We start from the raw sequence: 13,784 nt of genomic DNA, 5'->3' as shown, positions 1-13,784 counted from the left end.
GTCCAAAAAGCTTTAGCTTTAAATTTTAAAGTTAAATGTAAAAAGTACAACTTTTATATTTGTTCTAAAGGCATATAGCCCAATAGTCCCCAAAGTAGCACTTCATTTGGCTAAAAATAACACATACAGGAAATTCTATTCTTTGTAAGGTAATAAATTGGTTTTTATACTGCATGAGAGTTTTCCCCTCTAAAAAATGGTTTAATTTGTTTGAGAAGAGTGTTTTAGGTGTGACTTGACCCACACTATTTGGATATTGGGTGGACCATTCTACAGCTAAGTGGTGCTTGGATCCAGGATTTTGATTTGGGTTACAATTGAAAGAGATGCAGGTGCAAAGCAGAAGTTGGGAATTGAGTATTTGCTCATTTGCTCACTGTATTTGCTTTAACACAGTGGGGGCAGCTTCCATACAGCCTATCTCACATACACAAAACCCACTGTAAGCCAAACTATAAGCCCATCTCAAAACAAAATAGTATTTTTTTCCTCACAAAGGATACTGATTTCATTGTCTCTTTGCTGCAGAAGGTCTTTAAGTTTTTCCAGTTCTTCTCCTGATTCTTTGTTAGTGTCTTCTTCTTCAGAGATGTTTTGTGAGAGCAGTTTTTTATCAGAAGTTGTGGGATGATTCATCAGTTGCTATTAGGAGAAACAAAAAAAGCATACCCTTTTAACTTTACCTCCAGCTCAGTATTATTCTACTCTGAGATGGTCTAGCTATGGTACGAAAGGTAAAGCCTTTCTAGGCTCTTGGCAGAACAAAATCATGCCACCAGTTGACTGTCAACTTATATCTACTGTGTCAAGTAGGGAACAAATTGTATTGGTCAATCTTCACTACCAAGCGTACAGTTTACTTTACTCTTAGACATAAATTAGACATAAATTCCAGTGTTCCCTAGTATGACAGAACTTTCAATATTAACAATATAACTAAAAATAATTATTTAAGGACAATAAATTAAGATCAGGAATGCATACATTGTTTTATTGGAAAAACTGTATCCCAAAATACAGAAAAGTAGTATCTTCTATTGCTTTCCTCACTAGTTTCATAATTAACAAGCATATCTTGTTTGCTCTTTGATTCAGAAGAGCTTGCAATACCTTCAGGAGAGTTAGTGTAACAGATTCAGGGATTTAGTGGTTTTAATCTCCATTTTCATATCTTTCAATATATTTGTCCAAAATAAGGCCTCCACAGTGCTGGAAATACAGACCGGAAGATCAAGCCATATACAAATAACTAGTCTGTGTTGATTCCAATAAGTACCAGTGCTCTATTACAATTTACTGCATGCTGAGATCCTTGCTGAGGTTTCCACAAAACACTGGTGAATTTTTCCAATTAAATTTAAAATTTCTATCAGTCCTCCAAGCACTTCAAAGTTCAGGTGTTCCACCCTTCTCCAGCACCCCTCAACTGTATTGCATTTTTTTTAACACTTTTCAACAATGAATGTCTTCAAGTTATTTTCAGAGCGCGAGCTGCACTTCCATCCATGTTTAAAAAAAATACCTTCATATGAATGAAGCAATACTTGATCTTGCGCATGTCAGCACCAACATCCAGAGTGCTATCAGGATCGTTATCTTTGAGAAATGTTTCAATTAACTCATCCAACCTGAAAATACATAGCATTTCTTAGGAGAAGAAAAAAAGTCGCAAACAAGCAGACAACTCTGTAAAGTGGTGTGTCAAATACAACCCAAAATGTACCAAGCTCCCAGATATTAGTAGGCTATTTTCCTTCAAGGTCCATGCATTTGAAACGTACTTTTGTTCCGATCACTAAAAGCTGGATTTGATACTGGAGATCCAACAACTGCATATCTGAACATACTTGCACCTGCTAAGGAATAGTTCTGGAACTAACAGCATCTAAAAAGTAATATTTTCTTTTTCTCATTTATTTTATAACCTTTTATTCTTTTGCTATCTCATAATTGACAAAACCGAAAGCCTGTCCTCTCAGAAGAATAGATTTTTAGAGGCTTTGGACAGAGGATTTGCTACTATATATGATTATTTATGCAAAAGAAAAGTCTACTTCCTTTTCTACTACAGTAGTCAGCAGACAGCATAGTTTTCATACATAAAATTACCTGCTCCAACCACCAAGCAAAGCAAACTATCTTTTAATGCAGGTATTTACAGATTTCTCAAAGACCTACTGCTCTTCTTCTGAATAATGAAACGCAGTAAGTATTTTATTCTCTTGCAATGTGTTCTTTACAAACAACTGACAAAATCTTCCTTAGGAGATACTATTTTTATTTCAGTAATTCAGTCTTCATAAGACAATCTGGAACACAGAAGCCTTTCTATTTTTCAAAACCAAATTAAAATCTGGAAAGCTATATGGCCATAATACACCATACTTCTAAGTTGGATGTCACAGCTATATTGATAGAGTCAGACTTCCACTTGCATGTTCTCACCATCTTTCCAGGTTTTGCATTCCAGGATGCATTGCAGATCATTCTCAAGACAAAGGGAAGAGGATTTCTAATCCCGCACTAGCCCCTTAACCCACTTACTACGGTACATTTCTGGAAAACAAGTGCAAGTTCAAACTCCACCAACTGGTTTTAGATTTATGGCTTCCTGGTTCCTGACAGATGCTATTACAATTATTTAGAAGGCAAATGGTGGGAAACAATGACAGGCATATACCCTGTAAAGCACAATTTTATAATTTTAAATGCTTACTTAGCTTATTATCCTCAGAAGACAAACTTAAGTTCTGAACCTGAGCCAAGGTATCTAAGGCAGCTGCAGCCAGTACCCAACTGCCTGAAAAGGGCAAGAGTTCAAAACCATCTCTGTGCCTAGTGTTTCTTTTGGATGAGTTTTGTTCAGCTCCTCAATTAATATGCAAGCCTTCTGAATGTTATTTCATAGTAATTTAAGTGATTTAGCAGTTCAAGGATTGTGAAAAGAACATATGAATTTATATAGTAGCAAGACTTTCATTTTTACAAATGAAAAATCCTAACAATGTTACTTCATTTGCAGAGATGTTAACAAAATAAATCAAGCAGATGATAAAGAATCACAGGAGGAGGGAAAAAAAACCACAACTGAGAATAAGTACAAAAAAAGAATACTGACTATACATTTTCTTTTTCCTAATATAGATTAGACAAGGTATATCTGCTTGCCAGGTGGCACAGAAACAAATGACAACAGAATTTACAAGGTGAATATCCTTTTACTTATCATATTCCTGACTCAAACAGTTTATTATATTTATCACTACAAATATCCATAAAAATGAAATTAAATATATGGAATATATGAAAACTCGAGCACAGAATTATGTAAAATAGGGCTGTAAAAGATTTACGTATTTCATAGAGGACATGCACAGTTAAAACTCCAACCTGTTCTTTCTAACCAAAACATTTCACACAGGCTGTAGTTGCCCTCCTATCAAAAGGGACAAAGTGAGAAAAACCTTTCTAAAAGTAAAGGAGAGCCAAAATGGCTTTTGGTTTTCATTCTATTTCTTTCAAGAGATGGATAATACCCTTCTCCTCAGCAGTAACGATATCTTCTGAGGTAGTCACCTATCTTTGATCCTTAGTTCTCTACCAGAAGAATGTATAGTAAACTGTTTTCCTCCAACCAAAGACTGTTGCAAGAGTACACATTAGCAAGAACTGAACCAGAAAAACACATAAAACAGCCCAGCACTGAACAAAGTTGGGTCTAGGTGCTCAAGAGGAACAAGAAACCCATAGACAACAAGAATTCCAGAGAATTCCCTAGCAAATCTTGCCTTTACTTGCCTACCTAGAGGCACATGTATGTGGCAGAGCAAAGGTAATGTGAAATCATGAGGCCAAGTAACACCGTTCTTTTTCTAAAGGACCTTTTTTCAATTCAGTTTTAAGAGAGTAATAAAAAGGTATAGAAAGTAAAGTATTTTTAGTCAGTTATTGTGGCTCAGCCCTGAGACACACACCTAGATGTCTCTTAGTCAGTCAGTCAGTATTTCCTGGTAGAGTTGAGAACTATTGTTTCTTTTGAAAAAGACCAGAGCAATTGAACCTTACATTTATTGATGACCAGCTTCTGCTATTATGCCAAGGATAATGGTTAACATCTGCATGTCCTCTCAAAAGAGAAATCAGGGAAATGCCCAAGGAAGGTTATTTTGATAATGAACTTGCTAAAGGAAAGAGCATGCTTGGCACAGAATGCATACCATATTTGAAAAATTTCTAAGTTTGTGACTGAGATTTTCTTCTCCCGAAACAACCTAGGCTGAAGCTTAATTTCCCCATGACACATATTACCAAAAGTCACTGAGAAAATAATTTAGAAAAATCAGAGATATTCATGTACATAGGTTTTATAACATGACTGAGGGTGATAAGGTAAACTCGAGGGGAGGAAAAAAAGCCCAAACACTTTTGCTAAAACTTATAAAAAAAACCAGCTAGAATTAAGAAGGAAAAAAAAAATCAACCAAGAAACATATCAAAACTCCTTTCTAGAGTATTAAATACATATATGAACGCTGTTGCTTTCAGTATGGTTTTTTTTCCTTCCTTGACTGCATTTATGAAGACTAGCACTACAGCAGTGCTGGACCTTACTGTTATACGAGAGACGGACTGCAGAAGAAATAAATTCCTGTTTTGACATTCTATTTCTTTATTATAACTTACAAAATGAGCTTTGCAAGACATCAATTCAGCAGCAGAAAGAAGAATCCCCAAACTAAAACAAAAATTCAACACAATCAACCCGAAGACCTAGTAATGAAATAACACCAAAACCCACTCACTGGAGGAGAAAACTGAATAAAGAGATGGTCTCTACACTATCATCTGAAGATCAACACCAGGAATTTCACGTCACACTGAAGATATCTTTATAAAAAAATACTTAACCCCAAGATTTCACACTGTTCTGCTTAAAAAGTTGAAGTGCACTCAGCTTCATGGGAAAAAGCCATGATGGAAACTGTTTAATTAACTGAAATTCAATGGAAACCTAATCATGGGGTTAGGTAGAAAGATTGAATTGAAAATTACTGAATTGCTTAGTTGTCACACTTAACTGCTACAGTGGAAATATTCAGTATGTATCTGTATTTCAGAATTTTATACTCTTTTAAGGTAAGATGATCACTTTAACTTATTTAAATTTGAGGGCGTTTTGTTATACTGGTGAGTTACATCAGAAAAGACTACATTAATCTGAAATAAAAGTAACTAACCACAAGATACTTCCACTGAAAGTATTAAACTAACATAAGAAAACCCCCTAAAAATACATTTTAGAAATCCTAAACCCTCTATTTTGGTGTAGAAACAAATATTAAAACAAAAGTCTTTCATTTGTTGTAGTTAATAACATTAGCAAGCCAGCTGCTGCATTCTGCATTAATTATAGCTTACTCAGGGTCTCAATAAGGCTGCCATGCAGAATTTATGCTAATCAAAACTGGAGCATGGATAATCACAGCTAATTTCACACGACAGCAAAATCAGCATCATATGAAGATGTCTCATAACACAGAGATCCAAAATGGTTCTATTTTTTCCCTTTTCTCTTGTATGTTGTAAGGTAAAGGAAGTTACAGAGCATTAAATATTTATTATTTAACGTTATTACAGTAGATGAAGCCTCAAAAGGCAATTTTTCATACATTTCCATTCTTACTTTTAGGACTACAAGGTTCTGCCCTGAGGACAGCAGGCCTAACAGACTAATAAGAGCAAGGGTGTGCTGAGGCCTATTGCCAGAACCCTGCTGTATCAGAAAGAATAGTTTTCCCAACAGAAACTCCCTGAAGGAGGAAGAATATGAAAGTATCAAACAAAGACCCATTTTCTGTGAAAAACAGCAGTAAACAAAGAATGAGGTTTTCTTTTTCAGTGCTCACCAGAAAAAAAAAAACCAAACAGATTACACACACACACAAAAGCTTTCTAAGTCAATGTATAATGTGAGTTAAGAGATTAATTTAAAACTAATTTTGATAGTGATCTTTTACAAATGAACATAGTACAAAAATAAGGGTATTGCAATGCTGATCCAGGCAAGTTTGAATCATGAAAACAGAATCTAAAACCACAAGCCATATCAAGCACAAGTTCTTATGTTGATGATTGGAAGAAAACTCACAGTAGAACAGTCATAAACAGGATAGAAACATGTTAAACTAACAGTGCTCTCTTGTTAGTGACTGTGAATTAGTCCCAAATTCTTGGTCTAGCATTTCCCTCTTTATATCTTTTTTCTGCAAATAATGTAAACACACACTGTACTGCAGCTTGGAGACAGCTTTTACATTATCAATTTTATTTCTCTTCTGTTGCTTTCCACCCTTCAGAAATTCTTCTCTAATGTAGACTGCTTACCATTGAGACCATGCATAAATCACAGAAGCTTTCTATCCACATTATTTCAGATTCCACCCAATTCTTCTGATAGCACAACTGCAAAATGATTAAATGAGCACTGTGCTATTTCACTTTTACCCATTCATTAAATAACAGACTTCCATATTTTTTAAAAAAATCCGCTTCTGAATCAGTCATATGTTTGGACGAACCAGGATGCAAATTACACAGCTGAAATGCATCAGAAAAGCACTCCCAGCCAACTGAGAGTATGTTTTTAAAGTCTGGAGCTCTCAATAGCTTGCAGGATGCATGGTCTCAAATCACAGATTTGGAAGGACTTGTTTTGACCTTGCTTTATGTGCCGTGATTAATTTCTGGGAGAGTTTGCCTTTTAACCCGTGATCCACTGTATATTATGTATTGAAACTAAGTTAACTTAAAGAACAATTAATTTTGTGTGTCAGCTGTGAAGTCTGTGACAAGCAAAATGGAAATCCAAGTTTATGAAAAATAGGCTGCTAACAAGGCAGCTACTAAAACACTTGTGGTAATCAGAGAGGTCTCTAATTAAAGAATTTTGTTTAGCTTGATTTTGTAATAGTTTTCATTGGTAATATACTTGATATCAATTTTTCCTTCATATATTAATTCTGAAAATTATATTTAAGTTTAATAATGACGTCTATGTTTTTTAAAAAAAGTAACTCCACATCTCTACAAATGTTATGACTTGATCTAAAAAATGCATGATAGTTGGAGCAGAATTACTATTATATTTAAGAACAGCTAACTTGAAGCTAAATTAATTTCAAGTGTGCATCTGTATGGGAAGACCATGGAGTTTCTAAGTAGTCGATTTTATGAATAATGCTGTGGAAGACAGGAGAAACAAGGAAGGTTTTTCCAGGCATTGTTGTCAATGGAATGACAGAAGATAAAAGTACACAAAATACGTTTGAGCTGGCCTTGAGAAGAGCTCTAATACATTACTGACAGGTAGTGCACATACACATATACAGAGGATAATGCTGTATTCTTTATCCAGAAATAACTGCTTAACCTCTAATTTAAAAAAAGTGTGTTAACTTCTGGGTGAACTAATAATAATTAAGTTAACTAAATAGTGGAACCAGTTACATAAGCCCTGGTATAGGCTGCATTGATCTGGTGCAGTCTTAGAGCACAGAAGGAAGAGCAGTAAGTCCCTGAGTGTCTTCCATTTCTACACTCTGGAAGATTTTTACGCTTTTTAAAAATATCTATATAGTGCTCTAACAACTATAACAACTATTACAGGAGATTCTTCTGAATTAAATGGCTGCCATGTGACAAACAGATGTAAGATGAGTTTCTACACAGTTGAAAATCATTAATTTCAAGGATGATCTTTGTATCAGTAAAACTAGGGGTGATTTTGAACGGACGATAAAAAGACCAAGACTAGCTCATACAGGAAAAAAGTGCCTACAGTAATTCTAAACATGCAATTTTTTTTGCAGAGAAGAAACATGTCAAGTAGCTTGCTGAGGAGATGATTTACTTCTTCAACAGTACTTTATAAAAACAAGCTGAAAGCGTGTACATAAAGAAATGCTACCCACTGCCAGCTAATATTTGTGGCCCTAACAGTAGTCCTATTCTAATCACTGGAGTATTCGTAAAAGTAGCAAGAGAAAATTAACCTTCAGTTTATCAAAATTTAAAAAATCAAAATATCTCTAAGGTAGAAAGAACTTGAAATAAAATGAAAGGACACAGAACAAGCATAACAACTATTCGAAGAAGCCAAAACTACTCATACGGATGAACATCAAGATATTCCTACCGTATAAATGGGAGAAGTAGTTTTGAAAAGATTCAGTAAAGTATCACCTACAGGTTATTAATTAGATGTAGAGACTCAAAAGAAAAAGATTTTCGAAATGAATTTATAGTGCCATAAGATGCAAACAGGTATTTAGTAGCACTTCCAGAAGAACTCAAACGTTCAATGAATTTCAGTGAGATTCAAAAAGCTTCTATATCACTTTTGACCATATGTATTTGAAAATTGCCTCCAAGATTTTTTTCAAGCACCTAAATAATCAACTAAGCTATGTTATGTTTTCCCATACATCTCATTGATATTAGTTATACTATATTTCATTATGATTCTTGGAACCGTATGACACTAGATGACTGGCATAATTTTGAACATTAGAAAACAGGACATAGTCTATCTTCCTTCCACCCTCATACTAAAACAAACTCACTAACCTCTGAAAAGAATTCTACAGTTTATTATCTCTCAATAATTTCAATGTAAAAGGTGATCAGTTTAAATAATATAAGATTTTTTTTCCTATTTTCAGTGGCCTTGGAACAAAATGCAGGATCACAGAAAAGTATTTACACTTACTTTAAGCATCTAGCTCAGGCATCTGCATCAGGAATCTGAACTTTCTGTGCTGTCACTGAAGATTTTTTAACACGTAAGAGAAAAAATGTCCTCTAGAGAAATACATTGATTTAACAGCATTCTAAATCAAGCATCTGAGCTAGCAGTTAATGTCAGACTACTTTATTGCTATGATAGCTTCTTTTCTCTTGAATATTGCCTACACAGCTCATGTCTGTCAGTCTGATAACTTCTACACAAATCAACAGTCTGCAGAGTTGTGCTGACAAAAGGCAAGGTGATATGCCTTTATTTCTTCCACCTTGCAACTGAAATTCAACACTAACATCAGCAAATAAGAACATTTGCTCTGCTTTGTAAAGGAAGCCATTTGTTCAACAGCTTGAGTAACTCTTAAAGCTTTATATTGTACAACAGTGCAATATTGTTAATACCATGATAGCATACAGATGTCACAATGTTGAAACAGAAAAATGAAAGACAGAAAGAAGTAATGAGATATCCAGGATTTAAGTATGATGAACAATATATGACTGTTGAAGTAAAAAATAGAAGTGTCTGTAATAACATATGCATCTGAAAGAAATAAGGTAAAGTTATTAATAAATTAAAGTGCTAAGCCAGTACTTCCGGTCCTGTTCTTAGAGAATTCCAATTGGCAAAGGTTCTGGAAGCGTGGGTGCTCTGGAACACAGGACCTTGATTTGAAATCCTGACTTTCTGGGCACAGATTGTAAATTGCTAGTGAGCTCATTTATATGATTAAAAAAAAATAAAAATCTCAAATGAATAAAAAAAGGACTCTCCCTTTTACTTTTGGCATGCATTTTATAAAAGAAAAAAAAACATCATTTGAAGGTAATTCTATTCTAAAGCATAACGCAGAAGCCTGTGAGAGTACAATTTCCTTGTATTTGGGATGTATGATGTTATTTTCTATTTTTTAAAAATAGTCCAAAGATCCTCTTTTTATTTTTTTCTCCTAAACAAGAAACCAATTCTCCAGCTCAAAGAAATATTTAGATCAGCCCTTTACAGCTAAGGAAGTAGATGGTAAGATCCAAAGCAAGCAATTCAGATTTTGGAAGCATTTTATGAACTACATTCTGAACCACTTATGTAGTCTAGCTAAATTTTTTATGCTTTGCTTTTTAAATAAACAAAATGAGAGCAGCAGAATTCATTTATGTTTAAAATTTATGAGAATAAAGTAATAAAATAAAAAATATGACATACTAATGCAAATGCTTACCATTTAACATAGAATTCTGAAATAAGAATTACAGACAGCTGTAGCTTTATTCACATGACTAAGTTCTGTTGTATTATAATTTACCATTCACAAGAAAAGTCAAGAGCATTTGTTTTCCCTTTTGTTTTAAACAGTGAATGACAATACAACATTGTAGTGATTCTTAGGAAAGCCTATTTGACACATTTTTTTCCTTCCATTAAATGAATAATAAAAAAAAATAAAATCCCTGAAGACACATATTTGATTTAAGTGTGGAAAAAAAACAACGAAGTAACCTCAGCTTATTCATATACCAGTGTAAAACATTTAGCAAATTCAACTGCATTTAGTAGCCCACTGATTTTATCTAGAATGCCCTGAACATAAGCAAGTGGAATGAAGCTCATTATTGCAAGAAATGCTTGGCATTTCTTAACTTCATAAGTCAAGAAACATACAAAATAAAATTTTAACATATTATTAATACTTATTTCCTGGGCAATCACCAACACTTAACTCCTGCAACATATGTGGAGAGCAAAAAACTTAAGCATTTTGTTAGACTAAAAAAATAATATTGGATCTACACATGTACCACTGGACTCAGTTTCATTTTGGCATCCGTCTTCCACTGAAAAGTGCCCGAGAAAAAGACTTGTGCAGGACAACAAAATAAATATGTACTTCGTGCACGGAGTTTTTCACTGACATGTTTTATACCTTTGACCAACTGTGTTCAGAATCAAAGAATAAATTAAAAAACTGGCACAGAATACTTTGAGCAGATTAATTTTGCTCTGACCTCCCTTAAAATACATATGATGAATCAGAATAAGAAGAATTAAAACACATCCATTTTTTATACGACTATACTTTGTAACACTTCTCCTTATTAGTTAATTATTTGCATTAAAATTAACTACAGTAAGACTTTCATTAAAGTCTAGGAATTTTGAAAAGATCTGTATAAACTTGGATTATTTATAGACAGATACATATATATATATATACACATATATATACTGAGGTACAGTTTATTTAAGTTTAAACAGAAGATATCCCAACTAAGCAAAAATGTCAAAACAGTATTTGAAATCCATAATTACCTTAATTAGAAATTCTTCTCTGCCATATTAAAAAAGCATCAATAATAATAATTAAAAAATCCCCTACGGTACTAGTCCCCTAAGAACCCTTCTTGGGTGGCAACTTGAATTAAAGCACAACACAGTATGTTGCCTTATCACCTATACTGTGTTTCTTTTCCTATTTTCCTGTCATAACAAACTGATCTATATGTCTCCTGATAAATAATATTATTCAGGTTTCATTATAGATGCAAAACTAGATGAAAATCACAAAATAGGTATTTTTTAGCAATAGTCAATCATGATTTTATAAGCCCTCATCCAGGTCAATACTTCTGTTTGGACTACTCACTGGTACGTCTATTCTTTAATGTGAACTCTCCAGATAATGAGTAGCTCCAAACTCAGATGGCCAGTCTCAAAAAACAGAACTGCCATAAAGATGTCATGTTATGTATTGATAGACTCTAACTGGAGACAGAGCACTTAGATGCTACCTGCTGATTGTCATAAATGCTCAGAACATTTATGGACCTCAGGTTCAGACATGTAAAATCAGTGTGGTCACAAATGTTATTGCCATATGAAAGCAAGTTCAAAAACTATTCATGTTAAAAACCATAGAAAGATACTTTCATTGAAGTAGTGACTTTTTATACTATCATTTGATTATACTTTCATTTGGGTGTTTAGTCCACATCAGTTTATGTGAGCACTCTGTTTACAAAACATACAAATGCAAAACTATGATAAATACATATTAAATCAGTAGGAAATGAGGGGACATTTCTGGTTAAAAGAATATGCTGGTAACTGCCCATGTTGAAGATTAACAGTATAAATATATATATATATATATAAATAATGCTACCTCGCTCCTCATCCTTGATATGGATGTCATTTCATTTTTGAATTAAAACAAAGCAAGAATTAATAATGACAACAATCTACATGAGAAACTCAAGGTTCAAAGTAGCACCTTGTCCTCATGTCTCCAGAATCTTCTGTATTTCAGGAAAATGTTAGCACTGACAGTTGTCTTTTGAACCAGTCCCAAGAGAAATTAAAGTAAGACTAAAAATTCTCACAGTGTCATTTCAGTTACCATTAATGTATTACCAAACAAAATTAGGCAGTTACTACTTTCTTTATAGAGATGAGGTACAGAGATTAAGTAGGTCCATCCTAGAGAATAAATTTTTCAAAACTGGAAACTGAATTAAGTTATTTTGAACATTTAGACCAAAGTAAATATTTCCACATTATATATAGAAAGATCTTACACTCTGTACTGATCTGTTACAAAGAGCCGCAGGATGTTACAATACTTACATGAATTAATACTGCATTTTCAATAGCATGCTCAGTAAAAACAAAAATGAATATTTGGCTTTTAAGACATTGATTAATTGTGGATCACAAATGTGAGATTTCTTTTGGTTTATGTCAAACTAACGTTGCAGCAGGATACTTTTTAGTAGAAGAATATTCCTTGAACTCTAGTCAGATTGCATATCCAGTTTTGAGAGAGACTGTTTTTCATTCTGCACTATTATACAACACTTCTTTTTGCCTGGCACTTGACAGGCATTCCCATCCTTTGCGTTTACTTTACTTCACTTCCTCAAAGCTGAGGCTGCAAAAACACAGCCAGCAGCCTCATAGAGCTTTCCATGGAAAACTGCCATTCTAAACTGGCACCTAACTTCACTTTATTATTCACTCAGGGAAGTTTAAAACTCTGAGATAATTTTAAATATTTATGCCAGTAAACGAAAAGTAAACTGATGAAAAGTATAATAATAAAAGAAAAATCGAAAACAATGTAAGCCATTACTGAAGCAGCTCTTCTTGTGAAAGCTCTGACGTTCTTTGCTTGCCAGTCACCAGCTCCAACTCATCCTTCAAATCCTGGATTTCCTTTTTCAGCTGGACAATCATCTGTAAACAGCAAGGCATAAACCAAGCATCATCTACAAATAATAGCTAGTTTATGATTTTTGCATTAGAAGGCTGAGTTTAGGTAAATATTATACTTCGGTTTTATCTTTTTTTAAACAAGGTATCTTTTTTTAAAAACTGTTAAAATGCCTTAAATACATCAAAAACCTTTTTTTTCTTTTTCCATTTATAAAACAAAGAAAAGTCTTCTAAACTCAGTAAATTCTTGTGTTAGAAGACATGGTTGTACAGAAAGAGTTCAAAAGATTTCTTGCAAAAGAGAAATAAAATTTGACATAGGAATAAAAAGAGCTTTTCTGTCTTATTAGTTTTACCTGTTAATAATGAAAGGACACTTAAGAACTGACATCTTTGTTAGAGATAGGGAAACTACACACCAAAAGTAATTTTTTTTTTACTTTCCCTTTAGAAACAGAAGTTCCAAAACACTTTTATAAGAATTATAGCACACTTTACTTGTAGGATGCATCAGTTACTAACAACAAACTAATATCATAAGGCAACAAAATTAAATTGCATTATGAATAGTAATGATTGTGAAAAAATTGCTTGGAGAACTGAACTCGATTTTTAAATTCTAATAGTTCATTATTGGAACACTACTTTGGGAAAAAAATGTCTGCATGAAACCATATTTTACAAATGAAAATATTCTAAATATGCATTTGATGATTTCTTTTAACCCTAGACCTACTGTTAACATATTTTTTACAACAAAAGTATGAAAGGCTAG

The 13,784-nt window shown here is 33.5% G+C and overlaps 1 protein-coding gene across 1 annotated transcript in view; it reads right to left on the bottom strand.

The window, feature by feature from the left end:
- Positions 1-13,784, bottom strand: part of KIF6 (kinesin family member 6) — a 154,761-nt gene that overhangs the window by 96,290 nt on the left and 44,687 nt on the right. The window contains exons 10-12 of the mRNA XM_029965038.1: positions 12,927-13,030; positions 1,523-1,628; positions 504-642 (exon numbers count right to left, since the gene is read on the bottom strand). Of these exons, the coding sequence (XP_029820898.1) occupies positions 504-642; positions 1,523-1,628; positions 12,927-13,030 (349 nt within the window). The remainder of the gene's footprint in view (positions 1-503; positions 643-1,522; positions 1,629-12,926; positions 13,031-13,784) is intronic.

The sequence above is a fragment of the Manacus vitellinus genome, unplaced genomic scaffold (assembly GCF_001715985.3).
Source record: "Manacus vitellinus isolate BGI_N305 unplaced genomic scaffold, ASM171598v3 scaffold_8_pilon, whole genome shotgun sequence".
Lineage (NCBI taxonomy): Eukaryota > Metazoa > Chordata > Aves > Passeriformes > Pipridae > Manacus > Manacus vitellinus.
The sequence above is the reverse complement of the archived record's forward strand: the minus strand, read 5'-3'. Positions and strand labels throughout refer to the sequence as shown.